This window comes from Lactuca serriola, chromosome 5, assembly GCF_051521515.1.
Source record: "Lactuca serriola cultivar US96UC23 chromosome 5, Lser_US96UC23_V15, whole genome shotgun sequence".
In the NCBI taxonomy this organism is placed as follows: Eukaryota; Viridiplantae; Streptophyta; class Magnoliopsida; order Asterales; family Asteraceae; genus Lactuca; species Lactuca serriola.
The window spans coordinates 313,964,567-313,984,098 of record NC_136412.1 but is presented as its reverse complement, the minus strand read 5'-3'; the positions used below and the strand labels follow the sequence as shown (position 1 = coordinate 313,984,098).

Sequence of the window (19,532 nt, the reverse complement as noted above, 5' to 3'; positions counted from 1 at the left end):
AAAAAGTCAAATAAGGAAACCAAATGCCCCATGAATGGTGATGCGTTAACGTAAGAAAGTCACATCCTAGATTTCAACGTATGAAAAAAGGAACCCGAAAAAACGACAAAATGGTTTGGAAGAGTGGAGAAATAAATAAATAAATAATCAAAATGTACCTAGTTTTTCATGCACAAGCAACGACTTGTGCGTTTATTTTGGGCTTTTTGTTTTTTATTTTTATATATTTATTTTTCAAGCACATGTGGTCTCTAATGTATGGAGGAACAAAATATTATAGTATTTGAAAAGAATCTAGTACCATCTTCGAATCTCTAAATACAATTCGTTTGGTCAAAATATTTTTTATGTTTGGAACTCGACTAAAAGCTAATCTTTTATTGGCAGATTATGCACAAGGATCTAGTATCCAAACATAACATACCTGCAACAGTATTTGAAAAAGCAGTATCATTTTTTCTTTTGCTTTTTCATTTGGAGTAACAAATGTTTGTGTGTCTTACAACCAAAAGTATGGCACCGTGCATGGGCATCGCAAAGTCGCTTGTCATTCCTTATGAATGATGATGCATATGTATCGTTAAGTTACATAATAAATATGATGATGTCCCCACTTCCAACTAGATTGGTAACAAGACATGCGATATAAATTCTCGACGAGCTAAGCAGACAAGAGAAAACACACTACTTTCCATCCATTACTCTAAACATTGGTTACTAACTTTCCTATTTCATATATCCACTATTAAAGATTAGCGATTTGTTAACCATGCCAGGAAAAGGAAATGCAGTTCTAAAAGGAGATTGCAAGGGTAAATGCCACCTGTCAACCATTAATGATAGTTTTGTGGAGACAAGGACACATCATTTCATGGTTAATGGAAAGCCGTTGTATTTTAATGGCTTTAACGCCTACTGGTTAATGTGTATGGCTTCTGATCCATCTACAAGGGTGAAGGTCACAGATGCATTTCAAGAATCTTCCAAGATAGGAATGAACCTGGTTAGGACATGGGCTTTTAGTGATGGTGGCAACAAACCCCTGCAAACCTCTCCCGGTTTTTACAATGAGGACATGTTTAAGGTAACTTTATCTATTATTTTAGCCTCTATTTTTTATTCAACATGATCTGTAAACATTAAAAAGTAATATCTTATCAACCATACGACAAATCGACACGGACATATTGAAATAAAAGTTAGTAATAATCAAGATCACAAACACTTTAACACCTCTGTTTTATGTTACTTGTGATAACCATCCACACATTTTCATTCCAGGGATTGGATTTTGTGATATCAGAAGCGAAAAAGTATGGGATTCACTTGATTCTCAGCTTGGTTAATAACTGGGATGATTTTGGAGGTAAAAAACAATATGTTCAGTGGGCAAGGGATCATGGAGGACAATACTTGAATAGTGATGATGATTTCTTTACTAACGTTGTAGTTAAAGGATATTATAAGAATCATTTGAAGGTATATATATGTTTGGGAAACAATGTTTCCATTATATCACAAAAATTTTCTACAACAGCTGTATGTACATTTTGTCAAAAAATTTGAGGATGTTGCAAATACTGTTTTGCTACAGACCATTCTTACGAGACGCAACTCAATCACCGGGGTTGACTACAAGGATGATTCCACCATCTTTGCATGGGAGCTAATGAACGAACCCCGCTGCCAGTCTGATCTATCAGGGAAATTTCTACAGGTTCTTGTTTTCTCTGTTTTCTCACAGTTAAGTTGTTCATATGAGAAAATGCCCGAATCAATTATCTAGAAAGAAGGAAATCTTTTACTTTCAAATGATAGGAGTACATAGAGGAAACTGGTTTTTTATTAAACTATATGGTGCATAACCTATAACCATCGGTATCTCTTCTTTGTGCAGGAATGGATAGTAGAAATGGCAGCTGAAATAAAGTCCATTGATAAGAACCATCTTCTCGAAATCGGACTTGAAGGGTTTTATGGGGAATCAATGCCTGAAAAGAAGCAAAACAATCCGGGCTATGAAGTAGGGACCGACTTCATTACAAACAACGGCGTCAACAATGTGGATTTTGCTACAATCCATCTGTATCCCGACCAATGGTATGATCGAGTCTATACCGACATATAAACTCCATCACAATGCTTTTGTTCGTATATATACTTTGCATGTCACGCTAGCCAACACCCGAACGTAGTTAGCATCCTAAAAATGTTTCATGAAATGCATGTTTCTTATTTATAACTAAAACAATCTTTTATGTTATTTAATTTTATTGAATAACATATGTGGGTATTTCGATTTTTAACTTAGGGTTCCGGGAGCTAGCGATGAAGCTCGAGCTAAATTTGTTGAAAAATGGATTAATGCACATATTGAGGATTGTGATTCCATCTTGAGAAAACCTTTACTGATTGCAGAATTTGGCAAGTCCTCTTGGTCTTCAGGTTACACCGTAGAAGCAAGGGATGAGTACTTTGGTGGGATATTCAACACGGCCTATGAAAGTGCAAGAAACCGGGGGTCGTGTTCAGGTACAACTTTTTGGCAAGTCATGGCGGAAGGAATGGATAACTGGGGTGATGGGTACCAAGTTGTCTTGGACCAAAACCCCTCCACTGCTGCAATAATTGCCAAACAGTCTCAAAGAATTTCATCACTCAACTCTTCAACCAACCTTGAGTTCTCTCCCGTTGCTGTTGAAAAATAATTATGTTGGGTTCCTGAACAAATAATTATCCCTTTGGAGATAAAATGATATTTCTCTCTGCTGCGTTACTTACCTTTAGAAAATGTGAAGTTTAAATAGTGAAATGAAAATAAAGATAGAGGTAGCAACCATTTTGCATGAAACAAAATAGTTCCACCCTATTAGTAATGTTGTACCGCGGGTAACTTCAACTCAGTATTGTTGGACGAAGTGGGAAAATTGATGCATTTCCTTTTTATCTAAATATGGTAATATATGTAAGGTATTTTTATGTGTTTTCTTAGCTTTTGTCTATCTTTTCTTAATGTTATAAATATTTTGTCTATCAAACACACAAGTCACGTCAACATATGTGAATCCTTTTATATGTATTCAAACCACTTTTTGATCGCAGATCATCGACGAGAGGAATATTAATATTAGTTGATATGGGATATAGGTCATGATATATCATTAAATATCAAGATTTTTGACCTAAATTTTGTATTACACTTGTGCCTTTGGGGTGGTGATACTTAAATGAACAAATATTTTCCCGAGTTTTATACTAAAAAGTCTCATTATTTTGGAATTTTTTTTTGATAAATTCATAAATCTTTTTTTTTAACAAAAAAGTCTCGTTATTTTGGGAAAATCATATAATCTGTCTTTCCCAATTAAAAAAACTTTTTACTTAATTTGGGCAAAATGTTAAACGATCAGGTTTATTCTATTCAAAAAAAAAGATTTAGGACTTTATCAAAAAAAATCTCAAAATAATTAGACCTTTCTGCATGAAATGCATACTTATCCTATTAATATTGCTTGACAAAGGATATAAGTCATGATATACCAATGATTATTATGCCTTTAGATCTTGATTTTGAATTAAAATTATGTTTGTGGGAGTTGTGATACTTAAACAAACCATTACTTAATACCGACCGAAATGTGTGTGTGTGTATATGTATGTGTGTGTCTGTGTGTGAGAGACAGGGGGAATGTATAAAGCTATTGGATGACTTTTTCCAAGTGATTTAAACCAAAAAAAAAACATCTTGTTAATATGCCACTAAACCTATTTCAATATAATTTGTAGAATACTAATTCATGTTTTAACCAATATTACCTATGTTGTAACAAACAAAAGAAGATCAATTCAAAACTATTTAAGTTATTTTTGACATCAAACTCCTAATAAAGAAGATAAATGATTAAGTTACGTATGCTGGTGAAGAAAATCTAGTCTTAAGGATTAATTAACACATATATTGGTGTCTTGGCGCAAATGTTATTTTTTGGTAATCTAAAATCCAATTTTTTTAAACAAATACATAAATCATTATTAATACACATATATTAGGGTCTTGGCAGAAATGTTACTTTTATTGTAATCTATAATATGAATATTTATGTCAGCAAACTCAGAATTATGATGATCATTTTTCATGAAACCTTTCCAATTATGAGGTTGTTTTCTCAATATAATAAGTAAAATCATTGATTAATACAACTGGGCTCGTAGAAGAACTAAACTGATTATTTCTCATTTGCCTACAAGATTATATAATAGGGAACTCAAATTAACTGGAGTTCAAAAATTCCTGCTTTATTTTCGATCGCAAGGTTATATCAGCAACTATAAACTTAAGGTTTAGTCGTACCTTTGAAATATCCTTTATCAATATTGGGAATAAATTTTGGTGCATTGTAAGCCTTAGGCCCTCAAGCGACTGTAAACTTTTTAGTCATACCTTTGAAATACACTTTATCAATATTGGGTAGACATTTTGGTGCAATGTTTATCTTAGGCATGCAGTCTTAAACCTAACAATTGTTTGTTTAATTTTATATTTATAATTTTCATAATTTTCTTTATAATTAACATTAATATCGATTAAATTAATTAATATAAGGTGAGGGTCATTTTTATAAACATCTAGCATTTATCACCAAAGATTTATAATATATGTAATGTGTACAAGTGTAGTCTGAATAAACTTTAATTAATGAGTAATCATACACTACTTAGTATCGATGCACGAACACATAAAAAATGATAAGGGAGTGTTTCCTCACTAGTCTTCTAAAAGTATTGGTTTAAGATCTATCGAATTTCCTTCTAAGCAGTTACATTGCCTATTATGATAGGTTTTGGAACCCCAAACATCTATCGGATGTTTTATTATAACAGAGAACACCTCGTACACAAGCAAAGCGAGTTATGTTTAGATTACAATACATCCACTTGCTATATGTCATGCTACTCAACCACTTGTTATTACATTAACTACATGAAAACAAAACATGACATCATCAATATAAATTCACATGCAAAAGTGATGTGTGCAACATACATAACATCTACTTTGATACAAATTCCATTTGGAGAATACACGTGATAAAAACTATCAACAGGAAAATTCAACATAAAATTTAATATATATTTGCTATATGACGTTAAAAAGTCAAATAAGGAAACCAAATGCCCCATGAATGGTGATGCGTTAACGTAAGAAAGTCACATCCTAGATTTCAACGTATGAAAAAAGGAACCCGAAAAAACGACAAAATGGTTTGGAAGAGTGGAGAAATAAATAAATAAATAATCAAAATGTACCTAGTTTTTCATGCACAAGCAACGACTTGTGCGTTTATTTTGGGCTTTTTGTTTTTTATTTTTATATATTTATTTTTCAAGCACATGTGGTCTCTAATGTATGGAGGAACAAAATATTATAGTATTTGAAAAGAATCTAGTACCATCTTCGAATCTCTAAATACAATTCGTTTGGTCAACATATTTTTTATGTTTGGAACTCGACTAAAAGCTAATCTTTTAATGGCAGATTATGCACAAGGATCTAGTATCCAAACATAACATACCTGCAACAGTATTTGAAAAAGCAGTATCATTTTTTCTTTTGCTTTTTCATTTGGAGTAACAAATGTTTGTGTGTCTTACAACCAAAAGTATGGCACCGTGCATGGGCATCGCAAAGTCGCTTGTCATTCCTTATGAATGATGATGCATATGTATCGTTAAGTTACATAATAAATATGATGATGTCCCCACTTCCAACTAGATTGGTAACAAGACATGCGATATAAATTCTCGACGAGCTAAGCAGACAAGAGAAAACACACTACTTTCCATCCATTACTCTAAACATTGGTTACTAACTTTCCTATTTCATATATCCACTATTAAAGATTAGCGATTTTTTAACCATGCCAGGAAAAGGAAATGCAGTTCTAAAAGGAGATTGCAAGGGTAAATGCCACCTGTCAACCATTAATGATAGTTTTGTGGAGACAAGGACACATCATTTCATGGTTAATGGAAAGCCGTTGTATTTTAATGGCTTTAACGCCTACTGGTTAATGTGTATGGCTTCTGATCCATCTACAAGGGTGAAGGTCACAGATGCATTTCAAGAATCTTCCAAGATAGGAATGAACCTGGTTAGGACATGGGCTTTTAGTGATGGTGGCAACAAACCCCTGCAAACCTCTCCCGGTTTTTACAATGAGGACATGTTTAAGGTAACTTTATCTATTATTTTAGCCTCTATTTTTTATTCAACATGATCTGTAAACATTAAAAAGTAATATCTTATCAACCATACGACAAATCGACACGGACATATTGAAATAAAAGTTAGTAATAATCAAGATCACAAACACTTTAACACCTCTGTTTTATGTTACTTGTGATAACCATCCACACATTTTCATTCCAGGGATTGGATTTTGTGATATCAGAAGAGAAAAAGTATGGGATTCACTTGATTCTCAGCTTGGTTAATAACTGGGATGATTTTGGAGGTAAAAAACAATATGTTCAGTGGGCAAGGGATCATGGAGGACAATACTTGAATAGTGATGATGATTTCTTTACTAACGTTGTAGTTAAAGGATATTATAAGAATCATTTGAAGGTATATATATGTTTGGGAAACAATGTTTCCATTATATCACAAAAATTTTCTACAACAGCTGTATGTACATTTTGTCAAAAAATTTGAGGATGTTGCAAATACTGTTTTGCTACAGACCATTCTTACGAGACGCAACTCAATCACCGGGGTTGACTACAAGGATGATTCCACCATCTTTGCATGGGAGCTAATGAACGAACCCCGCTGCCAGTCTGATCTATCAGGGAAATTTCTACAGGTTCTTGTTTTCTCTGTTTTCTCACAGTTAAGTTGTTCATATGAGAAAATGCCCGAATCAATTATCTAGAAAGAAGGAAATCTTTTACTTTCAAATGATAGGAGTACATAGAGGAAACTGGTTTTTTATTAAACTATATGGTGCATAACCTATAACCATCGGTATCTCTTCTTTGTGCAGGAATGGATAGTAGAAATGGCAGCTGAAATAAAGTCCATTGATAAGAACCATCTTCTCGAAATCGGACTTGAAGGGTTTTATGGGGAATCAATGCCTGAAAAGAAGCAAAACAATCCGGGCTATGAAGTAGGGACCGACTTCATTACAAACAACGGCGTCAACAATGTGGATTTTGCTACAATCCATCTGTATCCCGACCAATGGTATGATCGAGTCTATACCGACATATAAACTCCATCACAATGCTTTTGTTCGTATATATACTTTGCATGTCACGCTAGCCAACACCCGAACGTAGTTAGCATCCTAAAAATGTTTCATGAAATGCATGTTTCTTATTTATAACTAAAACAATCTTTTATGTTATTTAATTTTATTGAATAACATATGTGGGTATTTCGATTTTTAACTTAGGGTTCCGGGAGCTAGCGATGAAGCTCGAGCTAAATTTGTTGAAAAATGGATTAATGCACATATTGAGGATTGTGATTCCATCTTGAGAAAACCTTTACTGATTGCAGAATTTGGCAAGTCCTCTTGGTCTTCAGGTTACACCGTAGAAGCAAGGGATGAGTACTTTGGTGGGATATTCAACACGGCCTATGAAAGTGCAAGAAACCGGGGGTCGTGTTCAGGTACAACTTTTTGGCAAGTCATGGCGGAAGGAATGGATAACTGGGGTGATGGGTACCAAGTTGTCTTGGACCAAAACCCCTCCACTGCTGCAATAATTGCCAAACAGTCTCAAAGAATTTCATCACTCAACTCTTCAACCAACCTTGAGTTCTCTCCCGTTGCTGTTGAAAAATAATTATGTTGGGTTCCTGAACAAATAATTATCCCTTTCGAGATAAAATGATATTTCTCTCTGCTGCGTTACTTACCTTTAGAAAATGTGAAGTTTAAATAGTGAAATGAAAATAAAGATAGAGGTAGCAACCATTTTGCATGAAACAAAATAGTTCCACCCTATTAGTAATGTTGTACCGCGGGTAACTTCAACTCAGTATTGTTGGACGAAGTGGGAAAATTGATGCATTTCCTTTTTATCTAAATATGGTAATATATGTAAGGTATTTTTATGTGTTTTCTTAGCTTTTGTCTATCTTTTCTTAATGTTATAAATATTTTGTCTATCAAACACACAAGTCACGTCAACATATGTGAATCCTTTTATATGTATTCAAACCACTTTTTGATCGCAGATCATCGACGAGAGGAATATTAATATTAGTTGATATGGGATATAGGTCATGATATATCATTAAATATCAAGATTTTTGACCTAAATTTTGTATTACACTTGTGCCTTTGGGGTGGTGATACTTAAATGAACAAATATTTTCCCGAGTTTTATACTAAAAAGTCTCATTATTTTGGAATTTTTTTTTGATAAATTCATAAATCTTTTTTTTTAACAAAAAAGTCTCGTTATTTTGGGAAAATCATATAATCTGTCTTTCCCAATTAAAAAAACTTTTTACTTAATTTGGGCAAAATGTTAAACGATCAGGTTTATTCTATTCAAAAAAAAAAAGATTTAGGACTTTATCAAAAAAAATCTCAAAATAATTAGACCTTTCTGCATGAAATGCATACTTATCTTATTAATATTGCTTGACAAAGGATATAAGTCATGATATACCAATGATTATTATGCCTTTAGATCTTGATTTTGAATTAAAATTATGTTTGTGGGAGTTGTGATACTTAAACAAACCATTACTTAATACCGACCGAAATGTGTGTGTGTGTATATGTATGTGTGTGTCTGTGTGTGAGAGACAGGGGGAATGTATAAAGCTATTGGATGACTTTTTCCAAGTGATTTAAACCAAAAAAAAACATCTTGTTAATATGCCACTAAACCTATTTCAATATAATTTGTAGAATACTAATTCATGTTTTAACCAATATTACCTATGTTGTAACAAACAAAAGAAGATCAATTCAAAACTATTTAAGTTATTTTTGACATCAAACTCCTAATAAAGAAGATAAATGATTAAGTTACGTATGCTGGTGAAGAAAATATAGTCTTAAGGAGTAATTAACACATATATTGGTGTCTTGGCGCAAATGTTATTTTTTGGTAATCTAAAATCCAATTTTTTTAAACAAATACATAAATCATTATTAATACACATATATTAGGGTCTTGGCAGAAATGTTACTTTTATTGTAATCTATAATATGAATATTTATGTCAGCAAACTCAGAATTATGATGATCATTTTTCATGAAACCTTTCCAATTATGAGGTTGTTTTCTCAATATAATAAGTAAAATCATTGATTAATACAACTGGGCTCGTAGAAGAACTAAACTGATTATTTCTCATTTGCCTACAAGATTATATAATAGGGAACTCAAATTAACTGGAGTTCAAAAATTCCTGCTTTATTTTCGATCGCAAGGTTATATCAGCAACTATAAACTTAAGGTTTAGTCGTACCTTTGAAATATCCTTTATCAATATTGGGAATAAATTTTGGTGCATTGTAAGCCTTAGGCCCTCAAGCGACTGTAAACTTTTTAGTCATACCTTTGAAATACACTTTATCAATATTGGGTAGACATTTTGGTGCAATGTTTATCTTAGGCATGCAGTCTTAAACCTAACAATTGTTTGTTTAATTTTATATTTATAATTTTCATAATTTTCTTTATAATTAACATTAATATCGATTAAATTAATTAATATAAGGTGAGGGTCATTTTTATAAACATCTAGCATTTATCACCAAAGATTTATAATATATGTAATGTGTACAAGTGTAGTCTGAATAAACTTTAATTAATGAGTAATCATACACTACTTAGTATCGATGCACGAACACATAAAAAATGATAAGGGAGTGTTTCCTCACTAGTCTTCTAAAAGTATTGGTTTAAGATCTATCGAATTTCCTTCTAAGCAGTTACATTGCCTATTATGATAGGTTTTGGAACCCCAAACATCTATCGGATGTTTTATTATAACAGAGAACACCTCGTACACAAGCAAAGCGAGTTATGTTTAGATTACAATACATCCACTTGCTATATGTCATGCTACTCAACCACTTGTTATTACATTAACTACATGAAAACAAAACATGACATCATCAATATAAATTCACATGCAAAAGTGATGTGTGCAACATACATAACATCTACTTTGATACAAATTCCATTTGGAGAATACACGTGATAAAAACTATCAACAGGAAAATTCAACATAAAATTTAATATATATTTGCTATATGACGTTAAAAAGTCAAATAAGGAAACCAAATGCCCCATGAATGGTGATGCGTTAACGTAAGAAAGTCACATCCTAGATTTCAACGTATGAAAAAAGGAACCCGAAAAAACGACAAAATGGTTTGGAAGAGTGGAGAAATAAATAAATAAATAATCAAAATGTACCTAGTTTTTCATGCACAAGCAACGACTTGTGCGTTTATTTTGGGCTTTTTGTTTTTTATTTTTATATATTTATTTTTCAAGCACATGTGGTCTCTAATGTATGGAGGAACAAAATATTATAGTATTTGAAAAGAATCTAGTACCATCTTCGAATCTCTAAATACAATTCGTTTGGTCAACATATTTTTTATGTTTGGAACTCGACTAAAAGCTAATCTTTTAATGGCAGATTATGCACAAGGATCTAGTATCCAAACATAACATACCTGCAACAGTATTTGAAAAAGCAGTATCATTTTTTCTTTTGCTTTTTCATTTGGAGTAACAAATGTTTGTGTGTCTTACAACCAAAAGTATGACACCGTGCATGGGCATCGCAAAGTCGCTTGTCATTCCTTATGAATGATGATGCATATGTATCGTTAAGTTACATAATAAATATGATGATGTCCCCACTTCCAACTAGATTGGTAACAAGACATGCGATATAAATTCTCGACGAGCTAAGCAGACAAGAGAAAACACACTACTTTCCATCCATTACTCTAAACATTGGTTACTAACTTTCCTATTTCATATATCCACTATTAAAGATTAGCGATTTGTTAACCATGCCAGGAAAAGGAAATGCAGTTCTAAAAGGAGATTGCAAGGGTAAATGCCACCTGTCAACCATTAATGATAGTTTTGTGGAGACAAGGACACATCATTTCATGGTTAATGGAAAGCCGTTGTATTTTAATGGCTTTAACGCCTACTGGTTAATGTGTATGGCTTCTGATCCATCTACAAGGGTGAAGGTCACAGATGCATTTCAAGAATCTTCCAAGATAGGAATGAACCTGGTTAGGACATGGGCTTTTAGTGATGGTGGCAACAAACCCCTGCAAACCTCTCCCGGTTTTTACAATGAGGACATGTTTAAGGTAACTTTATCTATTATTTTAGCCTCTATTTTTTATTCAACATGATCTGTAAACATTAAAAAGTAATATCTTATCAACCATACGACAAATCGACACGGACATATTGAAATAAAAGTTAGTAATAATCAAGATCACAAACACTTTAACACCTCTGTTTTATGTTACTTGTGATAACCATCCACACATTTTCATTCCAGGGATTGGATTTTGTGATATCAGAAGCGAAAAAGTATGGGATTCACTTGATTCTCAGCTTGGTTAATAACTGGGATGATTTTGGAGGTAAAAAACAATATGTTCAGTGGGCAAGGGATCATGGAGGACAATACTTGAATAGTGATGATGATTTCTTTACTAACGTTGTAGTTAAAGGATATTATAAGAATCATTTGAAGGTATATATATGTTTGGGAAACAATGTTTCCATTATATCACAAAAAATTTCTACAACAGCTGTATGTACATTTTGTCAAAAAATTTGAGGATGTTGCAAATACTGTTTTGCTACAGACCATTCTTACGAGACGCAACTCAATCACCGGGGTTGACTACAAGGATGATTCCACCATCTTTGCATGGGAGCTAATGAACGAACCCCGCTGCCAGTCTGATCTATCAGGGAAATTTCTACAGGTTCTTGTTTTCTCTGTTTTCTCACAGTTAAGTTGTTCATATGAGAAAATGCCCAAATCAATTATCTAGAAAGAAGGAAATCTTTTACTTTCAAATGATAGGAGTACATAGAGGAAACTGGTTTTTTATTAAACTATATGGTGCATAACCTATAACCATCGGTATCTCTTCTTTGTGCAGGAATGGATAGTAGAAATGGCAGCTGAAATAAAGTCCATTGATAAGAACCATCTTCTCGAAATCGGACTTGAAGGGTTTTATGGGGAATCAATGCCTGAAAAGAAGCAAAACAATCCGGGCTATGAAGTAGGGACCGACTTCATTACAAACAACGGCGTCAACAATGTGGATTTTGCTACAATCCATCTGTATCCCGACCAATGGTATGATCGAGTCTATACCGACATATAAACTCCATCACAATGCTTTTGTTCGTATATATACTTTGCATGTCACGCTAGCCAACACCCGAACGTAGTTAGCATCCTAAAAATGTTTCATGAAATGCATGTTTCTTATTTATAACTAAAACAATCTTTTATGTTATTTAATTTTATTGAATAACATATGTGGGTATTTCGATTTTTGACTTAGGGTTCCGGGAGCTAGCGATGAAGCTCGAGCTAAATTTGTTGAAAAATGGATTAATGCACATATTGAGGATTGTGATTCCATCTTGAGAAAACCTTTACTGATTGCAGAATTTGGCAAGTCCTCTTGGTCTTCAGGTTACACCGTAGAAGCAAGGGATGAGTACTTTGGTGGGATATTCAACACGGCCTATGAAAGTGCAAGAAACCGGGGGTCGTGTTCAGGTACAACTTTTTGGCAAGTCATGGCGGAAGGAATGGATAACTGGGGTGATGGGTACCAAGTTGTCTTGGACCAAAACCCCTCCACTGCTGCAATAATTGCCAAACAGTCTCAAAGAATTTCATCACTCAACTCTTCAACCAACCTTGAGTTCTCTCCCGTTGCTGTTGAAAAATAATTATGTTGGGTTCCTGAACAAATAATTATCCCTTTCGAGATAAAATGATATTTCTCTCTGCTGCGTTACTTACCTTTAGAAAATGTGAAGTTTAAATAGTGAAATGAAAATAAAGATAGAGGTAGCAACCATTTTGCATGAAACAAAATAGTTCCACCCTATTAGTAATGTTGTACCGCGGGTAACTTCAACTCAGTATTGTTGGACGAAGTGGGAAAATTGATGCATTTCCTTTTTATCTAAATATGGTAATATATGTAAGGTATTTTTATGTGTTTTCTTAGCTTTTGTCTATCTTTTCTTAATGTTATAAATATTTTGTCTATCAAACACACAAGTCACGTCAACATATGTGAATCCTTTTATATGTATTCAAACCACTTTTTGATCGTAGATCATCGACGAGAGGAATATTAATATTAGTTGATATGGGATATAGGTCATGATATATCATTAAATATCAAGATTTTTGACCTAAATTTTGTATTACACTTGTGCCTTTGGGGTGGTGATACTTAAATGAACAAATATTTTCCCGAGTTTTATACTAAAAAGTCTCATTATTTTGGAATTTTTTTTTTGATAAATTCATAAATCTTTTTTTTTAACAAAAAAGTCTCGTTATTTTGGGAAAATCATATAATCTGTCTTTCCCAATTAAAAAAACTTTTTACTTAATTTGGGCAAAATGTTAAACGATCAGGTTTATTCTATTCAAAAAAAAGATTTAGGACTTTATCAAAAAAAATCTCAAAATAATTAGACCTTTCTGCATGAAATGCATACTTATCCTATTAATATTGCTTGACAAAGGATATAAGTCATGATATACCAATGATTATTATGCCTTTAGATCTTGATTTTGAATTAAAATTATGTTTGTGGGAGTTGTGATACTTAAACAAACCATTACTTAATACCGACCGAAATGTGTGTGTGTATATGTATGTGTGTGTCTGTGTGTGAGAGACAGGGGGAATGTATAAAGCTATTGGATGACTTTTTCCAAGTGATTTAAACCAAAAAAAAAAAACATCTTGTTAATATGCCACTAAACCTATTTCAATATAATTTGTAGAATACTAATTCATGTTTTAACCAATATTACCTATGTTGTAACAAACAAAAGAAGATCAATTCAAAACTATTTAAGTTATTTTTGACATCAAACTCCTAATAAAGAAGATAAATGATTAAGTTACGTATGCTGGTGAAGAAAATATAGTCTTAAGGAGTAATTAACACATATATTGGTGTCTTGGCGCAAATGTTATTTTTTGGTAATCTAAAATCCAATTTTTTTTAAACAAATACATAAATCATTATTAATACACATATATTAGGGTCTTGGCAGAAATGTTACTTTGATTGTATTCTATAATATGAATATTTATGTCAGCAAACTCAGAATTATGATGATCATTTTTCATGAAACCTTTCCAATTATGAGGTTGTTTTCTCAATATAATAAGTAAAATCATTGGTTAATACAACTGGGCTCGTAGAAGAACTAAACTGATTATTTCTCATTTGCCTACAAGATTATATAATAGGGAACTCAAATTAACTGGAGTTCAAAAATTCCTGCTTTATTTTCGATCGCAAGGTTATATCAGCAACTATAAACTTAAGGTTTAGTCGTACCTTTGAAATATCCTTTATCAATATTGGGAATAAATTTTGGTGCATTGTAAGCCTTAGGCCCTCAAGCGACTGTAAACTTTTTAGTCATACCTTTGAAATACACTTTATCAATATTGGGTAGACATTTTGGTGCAATGTTTATCTTAGGCATGCAGTCTTAAACCTAACAATTGTTTGTTTAATTTTATATTTATAATTTTCATAATTTTCTTTATAATTAACATTAATATCGATTAAATTAATTAATATAAGGTGAGGGTCATTTTTATAAACATCTAGCATTTATCACCAAAGATTTATAATATATGTAATGTGTACAAGTGTAGTCTGAATAAACTTTAATTAATGAGTAATCATACACTACTTAGTATCGATGCACGAACACATAAAAAATGATAAGGGAGTGTTTCCTCACTAGTCTTCTAAAAGTATTGGTTTAAGATCTATCGAATTTCCTTCTAAGCAGTTACATTGCCTATTATGATAGGTTTTGGAACCCCAAACATCTATCGGATGTTTTATTATAACAGAGAACACCTCGTACACAAGCAAAGCGAGTTATGTTTAGATTACAATACATCCACTTGCTATATGTCATGCTACTCAACCACTTGTTATTACATTAACTACATGAAAACAAAACATGACATCATCAATATAAATTCACATGCAAAAGTGATGTGTGCAACATACATAACATCTACTTTGATACAAATTCCATTTGGAGAATACACGTGATAAAAACTATCAACAGGAAAATTCAACATAAAATTTAATATATATTTGCTATATGACGTTAAAAAGTCAAATAAGGAAACCAAATGCCCCATGAATGGTGATGCGTTAACGTAAGAAAGTCACATCCTAGATTTCAACGTATGAAAAAAGGAACCCGAAAAAACGACAAAATGGTTTGGAAGAGTGGAGAAATAAATAAATAAATAATCAAAATGTACCTAGTTTTTCATGCACAAGCAACGACTTGTGCGTTTATTTTGGGCTTTTTGTTTTTTATTTTTATATATTTATTTTTCAAGCACATGTGGTCTCTAATGTATGGAGGAACAAAATATTATAGTATTTGAAAAGAATCTAGTACCATCTTCGAATCTCTAAATACAATTCGTTTGGTCAACATATTTTTTATGTTTGGAACTCGACTAAAAGCTAATCTTTTAATGGCAGATTATGCACAAGGATCTAGTATCCAAACATAACATACCTGCAACAGTATTTGAAAAAGCAGTATCATTTTTTCTTTTGCTTTTTCATTTGGAGTAACAAATGTTTGTGTGTCTTACAACCAAAAGTATGGCACCGTGCATGGGCATCGCAAAGTCGCTTGTCATTCCTTATGAATGATGATGCATATGTATCGTTAAGTTACATAATAAATATGATGATGTCCCCACTTCCAACTAGATTGGTAACAAGACATGCGATATAAATTCTCGACGAGCTAAGCAGACAAGAGAAAACACACTACTTTCCATCCATTACTCTAAACATTGGTTACTAACTTTCCTATTTCATATATCCACTATTAAAGATTAGCGATTTGTTAACCATGCCAGGAAAAGGAAATGCAGTTCTAAAAGGAGATTGCAAGGGTAAATGCCACCTGTCAACCATTAATGATAGTTTTGTGGAGACAAGGACACATCATTTCATGGTTAATGGAACGCCGTTGTATTTTAATGGCTTTAACGCCTACTGGTTAATGTGTATGGCTTCTGATCCATCTACAAGGGTGAAGGTCACAGATGCATTTCAAGAATCTTCCAAGATAGGAATGAACCTGGTTAGGACATGGGCTTTTAGTGATGGTGGCAACAAACCCCTGCAAACCTCTCCCGGTTTTTACAATGAGGACATGTTTAAGGTAACTTTATCTATTATTTTAGCCTCTATTTTTTATTCAACATGATCTGTAAACATTAAAAAGTAATATCTTATCAACCATACGACAAATCGACACAGACATATTGAAATAAAAGTTAGTAATAATCAAGATCACAAACACTTTAACACCTCTGTTTTATGTTACTTGTGATAACCATCCACACATTTTCATTCCAGGGATTGGATTTTGTGATATCAGAAGCGAAAAAGTATGGGATTCACTTGATTCTCAGCTTGGTTAATAACTGGGATGATTTTGGAGGTAAAAAACAATATGTTCAGTGGGCAAGGGATCATGGAGGACAATACTTGAATAGTGATGATGATTTCTTTACTAACGTTGTAGTTAAAGGATATTATAAGAATCATTTGAAGGTATATATATGTTTGGGAAACAATGTTTCCATTATATCACAAAAATTTTCTACAACAGCTGTATGTACATTTTGTCAAAAAATTTGAGGATGTTGCAAATACTGTTTTGCTACAGACCATTCTTACGAGACGCAACTCAATCACCGGGGTTGACTACAAGGATGATTCCACCATCTTTGCATGGGAGCTAATGAACGAACCCCGCTGCCAGTCTGATCTATCAGGGAAATTTCTACAGGTTCTTGTTTTCTCTGTTTTCTCACAGTTAAGTTGTTCATATGAGAAAATGCCCGAATCAATTATCTAGAAAGAAGGAAATCTTTTACTTTCAAATGATAGGAGTACATAGAGGAAACTGGTTTTTTATTAAACTATATGGTGCATAACCTATAACCATCGGTATCTCTTCTTTGTGCAGGAATGGATAGTAGAAATGGCAGCTGAAATAAAGTCCATTGATAAGAACCATCTTCTCGAAATCGGACTTGAAGGGTTTTATGGGGAATCAATGCCTGAAAAGAAGCAAAACAATCCGGGCTATGAAGTAGGGACCGACTTCATTACAAACAACGGCGTCAACAATGTGGATTTTGCTACAATCCATCTGTATCCCGACCAATGGTATGATCGAGTCTATACCGACATATAAACTCCATCACAATGCTTTTGTTCGTATATATACTTTGCATGTCACGCTAGCCAACACCCGAACGTAGTTAGCATCCTAAAAATGTTTCATGAAATGCATGTTTCTTATTTATAACTAAAACAATCTTTTATGTTATTTAATTTTATTGAATAACATATGTGGGTATTTCGATTTTTGACTTAGGGTTCCGGGAGCTAGCGATGAAGCTCGAGCTAAATTTGTTGAAAAATGGATTAATGCACATATTGAGGATTGTGATTCCATCTTGAGAAAACCTTTACTGATTGCAGAATTTGGCAAGTCCTCTTGGTCTTCAGGTTACACCGTAGAAGCAAGGGATGAGTACTTTGGTGGGATATTCAACACGGCCTATGAAAGTGCAAGAAACCGGGGGTCGTGTTCAGGTACAACTTTTTGGCAAGTCATGGCGGAAGGAATGGATAACTGGGGTGATGGGTACCAAGTTGTCTTGGACCAAAACCCCTCCACTGCTGCAATAATTGCCAAACAGTCTCAAAGAATTTCATCACTCAACTCTTCAACCAACCTTGAGTTCTCTCCCGTTGCTGTTGAAAAATAATTATGTTGGGTTCCTGAACAAATAATTATCCCTTTCGAGATAAAATGATATTTCTCTCTGCTGCGTTACTTACCTTTAGAAAATGTGAAGTTTAAATAGTGAAATGAAAATAAAGATAGAGGTAGCAACCATTTTGCATGAAACAAAATAGTTCCACCCTATTAGTAATGTTGTACCGCGGGTAACTTCAACTCAGTATTGTTGGACGAAGTGGGAAAATTGATGCATTTCCTTTTTATCTAAATATGGTAATATATGTAAGGTATTTTTATGTGTTTTCTTAGCTTTTGTCTATCTTTTCTTAATGTTATAAATATTTTGTCTATCAAACACACAAGTCACGTCAACATATGTGAATCCTTTTATATGTATTCAAACCACTTTTTGATCGCAGATCATCGACGAGAGGAATATTAATATTAGTTGATATGGGATATAGGTCATGATATATCATTAAATATCAAGATTTTTGACCTAAATTTTGTATTACACTTGTGCCTTTGGGGTGGTGATACTTAAATGAACAAATATTTTCCCGAGTTTTATACTAAAAAGTCTCATTATTTTGGAATTTTTTTTTGATAAATTCATAAATCTTTTTTTTTAACAAAAAAGTCTCATTATTTTGGGAAAATCATATAATCTGTCTTTCACAATTAAAAAACTTTTTACTTAATTTGGGCAAAATGTTAAACGATCAGGTTTATTCTATTCAAAAAAAAGATTTAGGACTTTATCAAAAAAAATCTCAAAATAATTAGACCTTTCTGCATGAAATGCATACTTATCCTATTAATATTGCTTGACAAAGGATATAAGTCATGATATACCAATGATTATTATGCCTTTAGATCTTGATTTTGAATTAAAATTATGTTTGTGGGAGTTGTGATACTTAAACAAACCATTACTTAATACCGACCGAAATGTGTGTGTGTATATGTATGTGTGTGTCTGTGTGTGAGAGACAGGGGGAATGTATAAAGCTATTGGATGACTTTTTCCAAGTGATTTAAACCAAAAAAAAAAAACATCTTGTTAATATGCCACTAAACCTATTTCAATATAATTTGTAGAATACTAATTCATGTTTTAACCAATATTACCTATGTTGTAACAAACAAAAGAAGATCAATTCAAAACTATTTAAGTTATTTTTGACATCAAACTCCTAATAAAGAAGATAAATGATTAAGTTACGTATGCTGGTGAAGAAAATATAGTCTTAAGGAGTAATTAACACATATATTGGTGTCTTGGCGCAAATGTTATTTTTTGGTAATCTAAAATCCAATTTTTTTTAAACAAATACATAAATCATTATTAATACACATATATTAGGGTCTTGGCAGAAATGTTACTTTGATTGTATTCT

The 19,532-nt window shown here is 32.7% G+C and overlaps 4 protein-coding genes across 4 annotated transcripts; all 4 read left to right on the top strand.

Annotated features, from left to right (window-relative positions):
• Window positions 1-769: 769 nt before the first annotated feature.
• Window positions 770-2,708, top strand: LOC145050830 (mannan endo-1,4-beta-mannosidase 4-like). Its single transcript, XM_078999022.1, has 5 exons — window positions 770-1,084; window positions 1,282-1,479; window positions 1,595-1,717; window positions 1,898-2,100; window positions 2,312-2,708. The coding sequence occupies exons 1-5, from the start codon at window positions 770-772 to the stop codon at window positions 2,706-2,708; spliced, it is 1,236 nt and encodes a 411-aa protein (XP_078855148.1).
• Window positions 2,709-5,843: 3,135 nt separating this feature from the next.
• LOC145050829 (mannan endo-1,4-beta-mannosidase 4-like) lies at window positions 5,844-7,857 on the top strand. Its single transcript, XM_078999021.1, has 5 exons — window positions 5,844-6,233; window positions 6,431-6,628; window positions 6,744-6,866; window positions 7,047-7,249; window positions 7,461-7,857. The coding sequence occupies exons 1-5, from the start codon at window positions 5,919-5,921 to the stop codon at window positions 7,855-7,857; spliced, it is 1,236 nt and encodes a 411-aa protein (XP_078855147.1). The 5' UTR covers window positions 5,844-5,918.
• A 3,211-nt stretch (window positions 7,858-11,068) lies between these two features.
• Window positions 11,069-13,007, top strand: LOC145050828 (mannan endo-1,4-beta-mannosidase 4-like). Its single transcript, XM_078999020.1, has 5 exons — window positions 11,069-11,383; window positions 11,581-11,778; window positions 11,894-12,016; window positions 12,197-12,399; window positions 12,611-13,007. The coding sequence occupies exons 1-5, from the start codon at window positions 11,069-11,071 to the stop codon at window positions 13,005-13,007; spliced, it is 1,236 nt and encodes a 411-aa protein (XP_078855146.1).
• A 3,211-nt stretch (window positions 13,008-16,218) lies between these two features.
• On the top strand, window positions 16,219-18,157 carry LOC145050826 (mannan endo-1,4-beta-mannosidase 4-like). The gene is made up of 5 exons (XM_078999019.1): window positions 16,219-16,533; window positions 16,731-16,928; window positions 17,044-17,166; window positions 17,347-17,549; window positions 17,761-18,157. Exons 1-5 carry the CDS (start codon window positions 16,219-16,221, stop codon window positions 18,155-18,157), a joined length of 1,236 nt encoding a protein of 411 aa, XP_078855145.1.
• The last annotated feature ends 1,375 nt before the right edge of the window (window positions 18,158-19,532 follow it).